Source organism: Bufo bufo, chromosome 5 (assembly GCF_905171765.1).
Source record: "Bufo bufo chromosome 5, aBufBuf1.1, whole genome shotgun sequence".
Lineage (NCBI taxonomy): Eukaryota > Metazoa > Chordata > Amphibia > Anura > Bufonidae > Bufo > Bufo bufo.
In genome coordinates, this window is record NC_053393.1 from 460,920,473 (window position 1) to 460,937,081 (window position 16,609).

A 16,609-nucleotide genomic window follows, 5' to 3' on the forward strand; every position below is an offset into this window, starting at 1 on the left:
GGGATCTGTGGAGGGCACTGAAGGGGGGATCTGTGGAGGACACTGAAGGGGGGATCTGTGGAGGACACTGAAAGGGGGGGATCTGTGGAGGACACTGAAGGGGGGGATCTGTGGAGGACACTGAAAGGGGGGGATCTGTGGAGGAGACTGAAGGGGGGGATCTGTGGAGGACACTGAAGGGGGGGATCTGTGGAGGACACTGAAGGGGGGGATCTGTGGAGGACACTGAAGGGGGATCTGTGGAGGACACTGAAGGGTGGGATCTGTGGAGGACACTGAAGGGGGGGATCTGTGCAGGACACTGAAGGGGGGGATCTGTGGAGGACACTGAAGGGGGGGATCTGTGGAGGACACTGAAGGGGGGACCTGTAGAGGACACTGAAGGGGGGATCTGTGGAGGACACTGAAGGGGGGGATCTGTGGAGGACACTGAAGGGGGGGATCTGTGGAGGACACTGAAGGGGGATCTGTGGAGGACACTGAAGGGGGGGATCTGTGGAGGACACTGAAAGGGGGGGATCTGTGGAGGACACTGAAGGGGGGGATCTGTGGAGGACACTGAAAGGGGGGGATCTGTGGAGGACACTGAAAGGGGGATCTGTGGAGGGCACTGAAGGGGGGATCTGTGGAGGACACTGAAGGGGGGGATCTGTGGAGGACACTGAAGGGGGATCTGTGGAGGACACTGAAGGGTGGGATCTGTGGAGGACACTGAAGGGGGGATCTGTGGAGGACACTGAAGGGGGGGATCTGTGGAGGACACTGAAGGGGGGATCTGTGGAGGACACTGAAGGGGGAGGGATCTGTGGAGGACACTGAAGGGGGAGGGATCTGTGGAGGACACTGAAGGGGGAGGGATCTGTGGAGGACACTGAAGGGGAGGGATCTGTGGAGGACACTGAAGGGGGGGACCTGTGGAGGACACTGAAGGGGGGATCTGTGGAGGACACTGAAGGGGGGGATCTGTGGAGGACACTGAAGGGGGGGATCTGTGGAGGACACTGAAGGGGGGATCTGTGGAGGACACTGAAGGGGGGAATCTGTGGAGGACACTGAAAGGGGGGGATCTGTGGAGGACACTGAAGGGGGGGATCTGTGGAGGACACTGAAGGGGGGGATCTGTGGAGGACACTGAAGGGGGGATCTGTGGAGGACACTGAAGGGGGGGGATCTGTGGAGGACACTGAAGGGGGGGATCTGTGGAGGACACTGAAGGGGGATCTGTGGAGGACACTGAAGGGGGATCTGTGGAGGACACTGAAGGGTGGGATCTGTGGAGGACACTGAAGGGGGGGATCTGTGCAGGACACTGAAGGGGGGGATCTGTGGAGGACACTGAAGGGGGGGATCTGTGGAGGACACTGAAGGGGGGACCTGTAGAGGACACTGAAGGGGGGATCTGTGGAGGACACTGAAGGGGGGGATCTGTGGAGGACACTGAAGGGGGGGCTCTGTGGAGGACACTGAAGGGGGATCTGTGGAGGACACTGAAGGGGGGGATCTGTGGAGGACACTGAAAGGGGGGGATCTGTGGAGGACACTGAAGGGGGGGATCTGTGGAGGACACTGAAAGGGGGGAATCTGTGGAGGACACTGAAAGGGGGATCTGTGGAGGGCACTGAAGGGGGGATCTGTGGAGGACACTGAAGGGGGGGATCTGTGGAGGACACTGAAGGGGGATCTGTGGAGGACACTGAAGGGTGGGATCTGTGGAGGACACTGAAGGGGGGATCTGTGGAGGACACTGAAGGGGGGGATCTGTGGAGGACACTGAAGGGGGGATCTGTGGAGGACACTGAAGGGGGAGGGATCTGTGGAGGACACTGAAGGGGGAGGGATCTGTGGAGGACACTGAAGGGGGAGGGATCTGTGGAGGACACTGAAGGGGAGGGATCTGTGGAGGACACTGAAGGGGGGATCCGTGGAGGACACTGAAGGGGGGATCTGTGGAGGACACTGAAGGGGGGATCTGTGGAGGACACTGAAGGGGGGCCAGTCATTTCTAGCTACGCCCCTGATTGTTAAGATTGGGCGGGCACTGGAGCGATAGAGCGCCCTGCTGTAGGAGAAGCCGGCGGGAGATGAAAGGAGGAGGGGCCAGTTCCTGGTGGTGTCGGGCACACGGCGCAAGCATGGCGGTGGAGGATCTGACTGAAGCCTAAAGACCAGATATCAAGGTAGACCTGCAGAAGAAGGTGACAGCGCAGTATGTGATGTATACATGTGTGTAATGTATGTAGTGCAGTGTGTGATCATCACATACTGCACTACATACATTACACACATGTATACATCACATGTCCCCTCACAGTAATAATGCCAAGATATGTGCCCTCTTCACAGACTTAATGCTCACACATGCCCCCTCACAGTAGTTATGACCAGATATGTGCCCCCTCACAGTAATAATGCCAAGATATGTGCCCTCTTCACAGATGTAATGCTCACACATGCCCCTTCACAGTAGTTATGCCCAGATATGTGCCCCCTTACAGTAGTTATGCCCAGATATGTGCCCTCTTCACAGTAGTTATGCCCTGATATGAATGTGCCCTCCTCACAGTAGTTATGTGCTGATATGTGCCCTCCTCACAGTAGTTATGCCCTGATATGTGCCCTCCTCACAGTAGTTATGCCCAGATATGTGCCCCCTCACAGTAGTTATGCAAGATATATGCCCTCTTCACAGTAGTAATGCTCACTCGTGCCCCCTCACAGTAGTTATGCCCTGATATGTACCCTCCTCACAGCTCACAGTAGTTATACCCTGATATGTACCCTCCTCACAGTAGTTATGCCCTGATATGTGCCCTCCTCACAGTAGTTATGCCCAGATATGTGCCCTCCTCACAGTAGTTATGCCCAGATATGTGCCCCCTCACAGTAGTTATGCCAGATATGTGCCCTCTTCACAGTAGTAATGCTCACTTGTGCCCCCTCACAGTAGTTATGCCCTGATATGTACCCTCCTCACAGCTCACAGTAGTTATACCCTGATATGTGCCCTCCTCACAGTAGTTATACCCTGATATGTGCCCTCCTCACAGTAGTTATGCCCAGATACTGTATGTGCCCCCTCACGGTAGTTATGCCAGATATGTGCCCTCTTCACAGTAGTAATGCTCACAAGTGTCCCCTCACAGCGTTTGCATTTCTTTCTGGCAAAGCTACCTGGTTCTGGCCCGCAAAATTTATACCAAGTCTAGTGCGGCCCTCAGACGAAAAATGGTTGGGCACCACTGATCTATATAGATCAGGGATCAGCAACCTCCTGCACTACTGCTAAAACCATTGTAAGTCAATGGCCACTGGATCGGTTTTCTTTTGTGTCCAAGAAAACATATTTGGCACCATTGACTTACATTGTGTTCATGCCGGATCCGTCTTCTTCATATCCCATAACGTATTCAAAAACACTGCTTGCAGCGCTTTTATGTGCATCATGGGAACCAGGGCCGGCTCCAGGTTCATGTGGGCCCTTGGGCGAAAAATCTCAGTGGGCCCCCTTGTGGAATTTGTCAAATGCCACCAAGGCATCTGAGTGTTACAAAACTGAAGCGCAGGCTTCTTGCTCAGTCACGCCTTTCCTCAGCAGGGATCGGGGAAAAACACCCTGTTCTAAAAATGAGCCGCAGCCTGTACTAGGCTTCCAGGCTCATTATTAGTATATCCCAGTTCAGGCCACTAGGCGGCAGCACTAAACTGTTATATAGTGATTTCTATGCAGAAAAATTGAGCAATTTCCATTATTATGTATAAGTTGCAATCTGATGAAAAGTAATAAAAAAAGTAAAAAAAAAAGTTTTGAAAAAAACCTGAAAAAGTTAAATCACCCCACTTTCCCTAAAATCAAAATAAACAAAATAAATAACATTATGGGCATCGTCGCATGCAAAAACACCCATACTATTAAAATATTAAAAAAAGTTAGTGAAGGATGTAACAATAATAAAAAAAAGTCTGATTTGCCATTTTTTTCATCACTTTATGGCCTCATGCACACGACCGTTTTTTTTTCTGGTCCGCAAAAACGGGTAATGTAGTTCTGTGATCCGTGTCTGTTTTTTCTTCCGTGGGTCTTCCTTGATTTTTGGAGGATCCACGGACATGAAAGAAAGTAAAAAAAAAAAGTCATTTTGGTGTCCGCCTGGCCGTGCGGAGCCAAACGGATCCGTCTTGACTTACAATGCAAGTCAATGGGGACGGGTCCGTTTGACATTGACACAATATGGTGCAATTGCAAACGGATCCGTCCCCCATTGACTTTCAATGTAAAGTTCCTATTATACCATCGGATCTGAGTTTTCTCCAATCCGATGGTATATTTTAACTTGAAGCGTTCCCATCACCATGGGAACGCCTCTATGTTAGAATATACCATCGGATTTGAGTTATATCGTGAAAACTCAGATCTGACAGTATATTCTAACACAGAGGCGTTCCCATAGTGATGGGGACACTTCAAGTTAGAATATACTAAGAACTGTGTACATGACTGCCCCCTGCTGCCTGGCAGCACCTGATCTCTTACAGGGGACTGTGATCCGCACAATTAACCCCTCAGGTGCCACACCTGAGGGGATAATTGTGCGTATCATAGCCCCCTGTAAGAGATCAGGTGCTGCCAGGCAGGAGGGGGCAGACCCCCATCCCTCCCCAGTTTTAAATTCATTGTTGGCCAGTGCGGCCCCCCTCCCTCCCTCCCCTGTATTACATTCTTTGGTGGCCAATGCGGCCCCCCTCCCTCCCTCCACAGTATTTAATTCATTGGTGGCCAGTGCGGCCTCCCCTCTCCCCCCCTCCTAATTAAAATCCCCCCCATCATTGGTGGCAGCGGAGAGTTCCGATCGGAATCCCAGTTTAATCGCTGGGACTCCGATCGGTAACCATGGCAAATAGGACGCTACTGCAGTCCTGGCTGACATGGTTACTTAGCAATTTTAGAAGCATTATACTTACCTGTGCTGTCTGTGAATGGCCGGGCGCTCCTCCTACTGGTAAGTGAAAGGTCTGTGCGGCGCATTGCTTATAGCACAGACCTGTCACTTACCAGTAGGAGGAGCGCCCGGCCGGTCACAGACATCGCAGGTAAGTATAATGCTTCTAAAATTGCTAAGTAACCATGGCAGCCAGGACTGCAGTAGCGTCCTGGTTGCCATGGTTGCCAATCGGAGTCCCAACGATTAAACTGGGACTCGGATCGGAACTCTCGGCTGCCACCAATGATGGGGGGGATTTTAATTAGAAGGGGGGGAGAGCGAAGGCCGCAATGGCCAACAATGAATTAAATACTGGGGAGGGAGGGGGGGCCGCACTGGCCACCAATGAATTAAATACAGGGGAGTGAGGGAGGGGGGCCGCACTGGCCACCAATGAATTAAATACAGGGGAGGGAGGGGGGCCGCACTGGAAACCAATGAATTTAAAACTGGGGAGGGAGGGGGGTCTGCCCCCTCCTGCCTGGCAGCACCTGATCTCTTACAGGGGGCTATGATACGCACAATTAACCCCTCAGGTGCGGCACCTGAGGGGTTAATTGTGCTGATCACAGCCCCCTGTAAGAGATCGGGTGCTGCCAGGCAGCAGGGTGCAGTCATGTACACAGTTCGTAGTATATTCTAACTTGAAGCGTCCCCATCACTATGGGAACGCCTCTGTGTTAGAATATACTGTCGGATCTGAGTTTTCACGAAGTGAAAACTCAGATCTGAAAAAGCTTTTATGCAGATGGATCTGCGGATCCGTCTGTGTGAAAGTAGCCACGGACACGGATCACGGACGCGGATGACAATCTTGTGTGCATCCGTGTTTTTTCACGGACACATTGACTTGAATGGGTCCGTGAACCGTTGTCCGTCAAAAAAATAGGACAGGTCCTATTTTTTTGACGGACAGGAAACACGGATCGCGGATGAACAACGGTGCATTTTCCGAGTTTTCAAGGGACCCATTGAAAGTCAATGGGTCCGCAGAAAATCCCGGAAAACGGAACAATGGACACGGATGCACACAACGGTCATGTGCATGAGGCCTATCTCTCAAGAAAATTGAATAAAAAGTGATCAAGTCATACACACCCCAAAATGGTATTGTCAAAAAAGACAGATTTCCCTCAAATAGGCCCCCACACATCTCTGTAGACATAGCTATAAAAAACAGTTATGGGTGTCACCGGGGAGCAGGGGTAGTGTTAGGGTTGCCACCTTTCCCAGCAAAAAATAATAGTTATACAAATTAAAGAGGTTTGTGTGTCTATTTAAGTTTCATTAAGCCTCTATTATTTTAAATGCTTCTGCTTGGATTCAAACTCACAGCCTTCTACATTAAAGGTAATAACCTTAACCACTGAGCTATAGAACTTCGTGTTAACCTACTCTAACTATATTTTGGCTAAAAACCTCAGTAGTAGTTTCCCACATATTATGCATATATATACTGTATATATCAGAGGTATGATTTTATATATATATATATATATTTTTTTTGCAATTACATATTTATTTTGTGCCATACATTTTTTTACAATTGCTAACATTTTTTAATGATACTTCTTCTGTATAGGAATACCTAATACATGAGAAACTACTATAAGGTTTTTCTGGCATAGCTTAGCATTGAGCTCAATAGCTCAGTGGTTAAGGTCTTGCCTTTAATGTAGAAGATTGTGCATTCAAATCCCAGCAGGAGCATATTAGAAAGTGGGGGTAAGGGTCCATTCACACGTCCGCATTTTGCGGAACGGAATTGCGGACCCATTTATTTCTATTGGGCAGCATGATGTGCTGTCCGGATCCGGAGTTGCCGATCCGCAATCCCGGGTTCGCAATTCCGATCCCGAAAAAAATAGAGCATGTCCTATTCTTGTCCGCAATTGCGGAACGCACATCGCCGACGTCCGTGTTTTGCGTATCCACGGATCCGTGGATCCACAAAACACATACGGACGTGTGAATGGACCCTAATTTGACTTAAATACACAGGGATACCCCCTTCATGGTCATAGCAATGATTCCATATATGGACATATCCATATATGGAGTCAGAGCAGGGACTCCTAAGCCAGGAAGAGACCCGACTCTTCAGGATTCCCCACTGTTCAGCGACCTGAGTGGGCCCCAGCACCTGCCATGCTTTGCCGGGTGCTGACTCTGGCCCTGATGGGAACACTTAGAAATGAAACGGAATGCATTCTGGTGCACTCTGTTTCATTCAGTTCAGTTTTGTCCCCATTGACAATGAATGTGGACAAAACTGAAGTGTTTTCCCCTGGTTTTGAGATCCTATGACGGATCTCAATACTGGAAAGGAAAGCACAGATGTGAAAGTGGCCTTAAAAGAGCAGCCAAGCATGTTTGATAGATTTATATATATTTATCACTAGCTTATTTTTAATAAAGAAGCTAAATAAAATCAGGAAGATGACTTATTTGTATTGTTAATATAATTACTATTCTTATTTTAATTTATTTTAGTAAAGAAAGAAAGAATTCCCATGTCAAGGTATTCACTAAGGAGATGGTGGGAATACTCGAACTGGTCAGTTTTTCTTATCTTTATGTATTGATGAAAAAAATTTTTTTAATACAGTAAAATGGGTATTCTGTATTCAGAAAATGAAAGGGTTTATGTCACGGCCACGGTTATGGCCGTGACTCCTTGGGAGCCGCATACTGTTGCCCGCGGTTTTGGGTTGTAGTGTCAACCGCAGCTTGAGGCATAATGTTGTTAGCCTCAGGTGCGGTTGCCGCGGACAACAGCTATGTGTGCGGTTCCCTTGGAGTTATGTGCACGTTTGTATTGCACTTTTGTATGTCTGTGTGCACTCTGTTTTGTGTGTGGTGTGCACTGACATCTTCCCTTCACTGTGGTTGCCCGTGGCAACGTTTGGTTGTATGTGTACATGTGGTGGCAGTGTCCCGGCCTTCGGGCTGACTCCCAGGACACGCTTGCCACCCATGTCGTTGCCTGCGGCAACAGCCACAGTGTGTTTGTAGTTTTGACACTTCCCCTTTTAGTTATGTTTTCCTTTCTGTGGTATTGGAAGGGTTAACTCCCTTTCTGTGTGTCTGAGTCACGGGGTGTGTCTGACTGTTGGGTGTGGCCTCTTGGCCCTATAAAGCCTCAGTTGTAGGCAGTAGCCAGAGAGGGTGTTTCAGCCATGCTGGCTGTAGACATCCTCCTGGTTACTTACCAACTGCCAGTGGGGGCCAACCTTCTGGTCATAAGCTAATATATGTCCTTTGGTGTCTGAAGATGTGTTTGCTTTATGTTGTCTTATTGCACCTGTGGTCCTGGGTTCCCGTGTGTTGTATGTTTGTGTGCTGAGTCCTGCTGTCTGTGGGCAGTACACCCACATGGGTTCCAGGCTTGGTTGTCTGTGGCAGGTCAGTGTGATGTTTGTGGCAAGTACCTGCCACTGCCACAGGTTGCACTTGTTCTCCCTTCCTTGCAGCTTGGCCAGTTAGACTCCTGTTCCTCCGTATCCAGAAGGAACAGGATGTCTTACTCTGACTCCTAGCCTAGGGACCGGCGGAGGGCGAGTAGGGATCCGAGGTTCCTGCGCATGGGTCCTCCTACCTTCAAGGTCGGCCCATGCAGGTAGGAGTTAGGGTCAGGTTAGGGACGCTGTTAGGTGGTGACCTGCTCCCTAATCCTGTTCGTCCTGGTCAAGCAGCGACCATCATCCTCCGGCACACGGCTGAGGGTTTCCCCCATCCTCAGCCGTGACAGTTTATCTAATTTAGGGGGCATTCCACAGATCCACAAAACACAGATACCAACCATATCACGGTATGGATCCATTGTCTTCCACGATTCCTTAGGGTGAATGGGTTCATCTAGGAAGGAATTGCTCTTCTGAAGAGATCTTTTCTATATAACAGGTTATTAGCCCGGGGTTATTCTAGTGATGTTTTGAATGCCATGTATCATAGGGCAGAATTTCTGGATAGGGAAGATCCATTTAACCCCTTCCCGACCAGCACCGTACTAGTATGACGCTGGCTGGGTCTTTAGAGATGGAGCTTGCTCCTGAGCGGAGTACGTTCTATAGCCTCGTGGTGCCTGCTGTTTCATACTGCTGAGAATTCCGTTCATGGATATTTAACACTTCTGAAAGCGTGCAAAAGTGGACTCTCTCATAGGGCTCATGCACATGAACGTATTTTCTTTCCATGTCCGTTCCATTTTTTTTGCAGACCGTATACGGTACCATTACGTCAATGGGTCAACAAAAAAACGTAAGTTACTCCATGTGCATTCTGTTTCCATATGTCCATATTTTCGTTCCGCAAAAAAATGGAACATGTCCTATTATTGTGCGCATTACGGACAAGGATAGTACTGTTCTATTAGGGGCCAGTTGTTCCGTTTCACAAAATACCGAATGCACACGGATGTCATCCGTGTTTTTTGCGGATCCATTTTTTTCGGACAGCAAAATACATACGGTCGTGTGCATGAGCCCATACAGGTAGCTATAAATGTGGCCGACACCTTTTCCTATTGTGTGCAAACACAGCCACTGCAGCTGGATTGCAGGGTGGTCATAACCTCTGGATATGAGCAAAGTATAATGTGATAGATAAATGATAGAGTTGAGCGAACACCTGGATGTTCGGGTTCGACGGGTTCGGCCGAACTTCGGAAAAAAGTTCGAGTTCGGGACCCGAACTTGACCCCGAACCCCATTGAAGTCAATGGGGACCCGAACTTTGAGCACTAAAATGGCTGTAAAAATGTAATGGAAAGGGCTAGAGGGCTGCAAATGGTGTCAAAATGTGGTTAAGAGCATGGCAAGTGCTCTGCAAACAAATGTGGATAGGGAAATGACTTAAAATAACATAAAATACGTAAAAAAAAATAATAATAATCTTGATTTAGAAGGACCAGGTCCATATGGAGTAGGAGGTTGAGGAGGCAGTGGATGTGGCGGTGGCAGCGGCGGTGGAGGAGGAGGTAGCCAACACTGTTTTTTTGTTTTAAATTTTATTTTTAAAATTAGGGTACACCTCAAAACATTGGGAAATATAACCTGTGATAATCCCCTCCAGTCATGCTAAACACACGTTCAGACAATACACTGGCTGCAGAGCAGGCCAGCAACTCCAAAGGGTAAAGGGCAAGCTCAGGCCATGTGCCCAATTTGGAGACCCAGAAGTTGCAGGGGCTGACCCCTGTCAGTCAGTTCGTGTAGGCGTGTGCACACTTACTTCCCCACCATGTCGCACGTCCCCGTGATTTTCACGATCCAATTTGATATCTGCTCTATCAACTTTCGATTTTCTTTTATGCGCCTACCATGGTGATTACGGGTGACGGGGAATCAGGGTTCCAGGCCGGGCGAGGGAGCGTGAGAAAAATAGAGAAAAATAGACCAAATTTAAGGGAGGATCCATTTTTTCTAATTTAAAATTAGAGTTGAAATATGGGAGAAATTATTAAAGCATAATAGTTTGACAACTTTTCAAAGTTTAAGCATTGAATGTAAGGATGTGGTGCACATTAATTACTAAATAATTTATAAAATTTTATTCCCTGTCACCTATGCATAGCAGGTGTTTATTCACGTCTAAAATTGTATAATGTCAACCCAAGAATGTAACAGAAAAATTATTGAAATTTATTAAGCTGTCAACTAAGTAGAGGAGGGTATATTACACCCAAAAATTGGTGAATTTCACCAAATAATGTAACTGACAATTTATTTATTTTTTAACCTGTCTACTAGGTATAGCAGTGGTACTATACACCCAAAAATTGGTTAATTTCACCCGAAAAAGTAAATGACAATTTTTTTTTGTTTAACCTGTCTACTAAGTATAGCAGTGGTACTACAGGGAGTGCAGAATTATTAGGCAAGTTGTATTTTTGAGGATTAATTTTATTATTGAACAACAACCATGTTCTCAATGAACCCAAAAAACTCATTAATATCAAAGCTGAATATTTTTGGAAGTAGTTTTTAGTTTGTTTTTAGTTTTAGCTATTTTAGGGGGATATCTGTGTGTGCAGGTGACTATTACTGTGCATAATTATTAGGCAACTTAACAAAAAACAAATATATACCCATTTCAATTATTTATTTTTACCAGTGAAACCAATATAACATCTCAACATTCACAAATATACATTTCTGACATTCAAAAACAAAACAAAAACAAATCAGTGACCAATATAGCCACCTTTCTTTGCAAGGACAATCAAAAGCCTGCCATCCATGGATTCTGTCAGTGTTTTGATCTGTTCACCATCAACATTGCGTGCAGCAGCAACCACAGCCTCCCAGACACTGTTCAGAGAGGTGTACTGTTTTCCCTCCTTGTAAATCTCACATTTGATGATGGACCACAGGTTCTCAATGGAGTTCAGATCAGGTGAACAAGGAGGCCATGTCATTAGATTTTCTTCTTTTATACCCTTTCTTGCCAGCCACGCTGTGGAGTACTTGGACGCGTGTGATGGAGCATTGTCCTGCATGAAAATCATGTTTTTCTTGAAGGATGCAGACTTCTTCCTGTACCACTGCTTGAAGAAGGTGTCTTCCAGAAACTGGCAGTATGCCTGGGAGTTGAGCTTGACTCCATCCTCAACCCGAAAAGGCCCAACAAGCACATCTTTGATGATACCAGCCCAAACCAGTACTCCACCTCCACCTTGCTGGCGTCTGAGTCGGACTGGAGCTCTCTGCCCTTTACCAATCCAGCCACGGGCCCATCCATCTGGCCCATCAAGACTCACTCTCATTTCATCAGTCCATAAAACCTTAGAAAAATCAGTCTTGAGATATTTCTTGGCCCAGTCTTGACGTTTCAGCTTGTGTGTCTTGTTCAGTGGTGGTCGTCTTTCAGCCTTTCTTACCTTGGCCATGTCTCTGAGTATTGCACACCTTGTGCTTTTGGGCACTCCAGTGATGTTGCAGCTCTGAAATATGGCCAAACTGGTGGCAAGAGGCATCTTGGCAGCTGCACGCTTGACTTTTCTCAGTTCATGGGCAGTTATTTTGCGCCTTGGTTTTTCCACACGCTTCTTGCGACCCTGTTGACTATTTTGAATGAAACGCTTGATTGTTCGATGATCACGCTTCAGAAGCTTTGCAATTTTAAGAGTGCTGCATCCCTCTGCAAGATATCTCACTATTTTTGACTTTTCTGAGCCTGTCAAGTCCTTCTTTTGACCCATTTTGCCAAAGGAAAGGAAGTTGCCTAATAATTATGCACACCTAATATAGGGTGTTGATGTCATTAGACCACACCCCTTCTCATTACAGAGATGCACATCACCTAATATGCTTAATTGGTAGTAGGCTTTCGAGCCTATACAGCTTGGAGTAAGACAACATGCATAAAGAGGATGATGTGGTCAAAATACTCATTTGCCTAATAATTCTGCACGCAGTGTATACACCCAAAAATTTGTTAATTTCACCATTAAATGTAACTGACAATTTTATTTTTATTTTTTTTAACCGGTCTACTAGGTATAGCAGTGGTACTATACACCCAAAAATTGGTGAATTTCACCCTAAAATGTAAATGACAAAGTAGTGAAATGATATAAAATAAAACACATACAAAAAAAAAATGGATTTATGAGGTGGAGTTCCATATGGAGTAGGAGTTTGAGGAGGCGGTGGACGCAGCGGAGTAGGTGGAAGCGGCAGTGGAGGAGGACGACGAGATAGCCAACACAGATTTTTGGTTTTAATTAAATTTAGTAAAATTAAGGTACTCTCCAAAAGAGTGTGAAATATCCAAAATACAAACATGAGCAATTGCGCTGCAGTATAACAATGGCTGCTTAGTGCCGGTATACATGTCTATTCTGCACAAGGTACGGACAAGTCCTGAGGGATCCATGCCTGGTTCATTTTAATGAACGTGAGCTTGTCCACATTGGCTGTGGACAGGCGGCTGCGCTTGTCTGTGATGACGCCCCTGCCGCGCTAAACACATGTTCAGATAATACACTGGCTGCAGGGCAGACCAGCACCTCCAAGGCGTAAAGGGCAAGCTCAGGCCATGTGCCCAATTTGGAGACCCAGAAGTTGAAGGGGCAGACCCGTCATTCAGTACGTGTAGGCGTGTGCACACATACTGCTCCACCATGTTGGTGAAATGCTGCCTCCTGCTAAGACGTTCCATATCAGCTGGTGGTGCTGGTGGTTGTGGCGTGCTGACAAAGCTTTTCCACATTTCGGCCATGCTGACCCTGCCTTCTGAGGTGCTGGCGGTGCACCAGCTGCATTGGCGACCTCTTCCTCGTCCTCTGCCTTCGCCTTGGGCTTCCACTGTGCCCCCGCTGTCAGGTAGGAATGCCACCAGCAGCGCGTCTACCAGCGTGCGCTTGTATTCGCGCATCTTACGATCATCCTCCAGTGACGGAATTAAGGACGGTACGTTGTCCTTGTAACGGGGATCCAGCAGCGTAGCCACCCAGTAATCAGCACAAGTTAGAATGTGGGCAACTCGGCGGTCGTTGCGGAGACTTTGCAGCATGTAATTCGCTCATGTGTGCCAGGCTGCCCAGAGGCAACGAAAAGCTGTCCTCTGTGGGAGGTGTATCGTCTGTGTCCTCTGTATCCCCCCCATCCAACCACCAGTGATGGCCATGAGCTGGTCTGGGTGACACCCTGCTGTGAACATGGTTTCTCCTTCTCTATCTCCTCCTCCTCCACCTCCTCATCCTCATCCTCCAGAACTGTGCCCTGGCTGGACAATTGTGTACCTTGGGTTTGTGGGTGCAGGAACCCACCCTTGGAGCCACTTGTGAATGACTGGCCGGAAACCCTACGAAATGGAGCGTTTTTTCAAGGAGGCATAGAAGTGGGATAGTAACTCTGAGAACGGCACTGGCCATGTTGGTGGCGTACTCGAAACAGCGCAACAAGGAACACAGGTCTCGCATGGAGGCTCAGTCATTGGTGGTGAAGTGGTGATGTTCCGCTGAGCGACTCACCCGTGCGTGCTGCAGCTGAAACTCCACTATCGTCTGCTGCTGCTCGCACAGTCTGGCCAGCATGTGCAAGGTGGAGTTCCACCTTGTGGGCACGTCGCATATGAGGCGGTGAGCGGGAAGGCCGAAGTTATGCTGCAGCGCTGACAGGTTAGCAGCAGCAGGGTGAGAATGCCGAAAGCGCGCACAGACGGCCCACACTGTATGCAGCAGCTCTGACATGTCGGGGTAATTTTTAAGGAATCTCTGCACCACTAAATTCAGCACATGCGCCAGGCAAGGGATGTGCGTCAAACCGGCTATTTTGCCCATTATCGCACACAACCAGGCTGGGCTTGAGGCTGACTGGCACAAACCACTCATCGGTCTGTTGTTCAAGGCCCGTCCACAGCTCCTGCGCGGTGTGGGGTTTGTCCCCCAAACAGATGAGTTTTAAAACTGCCTGCTGTCGTTTACCCCTGGCTGTGCTGAAGTTGGTAGAGAAGGTGTTACGCTGACCGGATGAGGAGATGGTAGAGGATGAGGAAGCAGAGTAGGAGGAGGAAGCAACAGGAGGCAAACTGAAGCGCCCTGCAATCCTCGGTGGTGGAAGGACATGCGCCAAACTGCTATCAGCCTCAGGCCCAGCCGCCATTGCTTTTACCCAGTGTGCTGTTATGGATATATAACGGCCCTGACCGTGCTTACTGGTCCACGTATCCGTAGTCAGGTGCACCTTGCCACAGATGGCGTTGCTCAGTGCACACCTGATTTTGTCCACTACTTGGTTGTGAAGGGAAGGGATGGCTCACTTTGAGAAGTAGAGGCGGCTGGGCACGACGTACTATGGGACAGCCACCGCCATAAGGCCTTTAAAACTATCCGTCTCCACCAGACGGAATGACAGCATTTCAAATGCAAGTAATTTAGAAATGCTGGCATTCAGGGCTAGGGATCGCGGGTGGGTAGGGGGGTACTTCCTCTTCCTCTCCAGCGTTTGGGATATGGAGAGCTGAACGCTTCCGTGGGACATTGTGGAGATGCTTGGAGACCCAGGTGTTGGTGTTGCTGGCAGATCCTCTGTTTGTGGGGTGCCAGGTGGCACTGTCACTCCAGAGGTGGATGAAGAGGCCGCGACTGCAGCAGTAGAGGAAGCAGGAGGAGCCAGAAACCTTTCTTGGTTTTTGAGGTGTCTACTCCACTGCAGCTCGTGCTTTGCACTTAAATGCCTGGTCATGCAGGTTGTGCTCAGGTTGAGAACGTTTATGCCTCGCTTCAGGCTCTGATTGCCCAGCGTGAAAACCATTTGTGTCATGTCGTCAGCACATTGTCTGAAGAACTGCTACGCCAGGGAACTCCTTGGAGCTGGCTTTAATGTGCTCGGTCCCTTGCTGCAGTGGGCAGTAGGAGGAGTACTGTCTAGAGGACGGCCGCTCCACTTTTGCACCCTGCTCCCTCTTCTGCTGTGCTGATGGCTCTGTGCGACCACCGCCTCTTCCTCCGAACTACATCGGTCACTCGCATGACCTTGATTCCATGTGGGGTTGAGGACCTCATCGTTCTCCACATCATATTCCACCAAGTCTTCACCCCTGACTTCCCTGTAGGTCTGCACACTTTCGAAAGCCCCAGCAGTTGGCACCTGTGTTTCGTCATCATCCGAGACGTGCTGCGATGGTCCTCCCATGTACTTATCTTGAAAAATAAGTGGTTGGGCATCTCTTCCACTTCTGGGGCAGGGCTAGGTGGATGGCCCTGGAAGACCCTGCTAACAGAGTCATCAAAAAGCAGAAGAGACTGCTGCATGACTTTGGGCTCAGACTGCTTGGCTGATTCGCAAGGGGGTGAGGTGAAAGACTGATGGACATCGGCTGCAGGTGCCAACTGTGGTCTTTCAGCAGGAGACTGGGTGGGAGTCAATGTGAAGGAACTGGATCCACTGTCAGCAACCCAATCTACTATCGCCTCTACTTGTTCAGGCCTCACCATTAGTAGAGCAGCATTAGGCCAGACAAAATACCGCTGCAGGTTTTGTCGCCTACTCGCACCTGAGGAAGGGGTTTCACTTGTGCGTGTATCTGGCACAGATCGACCACGTCCTCTCCCTGCAACAGGAGCTCCACCAGAAACCCCACGACCTGGGCCACGTCCCTTATTTGACGCTCTCCTCATATTTTTAAAATTTATGATCTTGCCCTAAATAAGTGTTTAATTAATAGTAGAAAAGAACGACAGTATGTAAAGAGTGTATCTCACACGGCCTGAACCAGACTAGGCATCAATTAAAGATTTCTTTGCACAAAATGGCTGTATTTCAAATGGCTTTATTTCAAATGGCTGTATTTCAAATGGCTGAATCAAACCCCTGTATATATAGGGGGGAATCACACACGCCCTGAATCAGTGTAGGCCTGAAGTAAATATATCTTTGCACAAAATGGCTGCATTTCAAATGGCTGTATTTCAAATGCCTGATTTAAACCCCTGTATGTAGAGGAGGTATCTCACAGGGCCTGAACCACTGTAGGCCTGAAGTAAATATATCTTTGCTCAAAATGGCTGTATTTCTAATGGCTGTATTTCAAATGGCTGAATCAAACCCCTGTATGTATACTGTAGGCCTGAATTAAAGATTTCTTTGCACAAAATGGCTGTATTTCAAATCGCTGTATTTCAA

General features: G+C 48.2%; 1 protein-coding gene across 1 annotated transcript in view; it reads left to right on the plus strand.

The window, feature by feature from the left end:
• Positions 1-16,609, plus strand: part of LOC121002307 (ATP-dependent translocase ABCB1-like) — a 308,011-nt gene that overhangs the window by 28,376 nt on the left and 263,026 nt on the right. Inside the window, exon 4 of the mRNA XM_040433708.1 lies at positions 7,473-7,536. Within this exon, the coding sequence (XP_040289642.1) occupies positions 7,473-7,536 (64 nt within the window). The remainder of the gene's footprint in view (positions 1-7,472; positions 7,537-16,609) is intronic.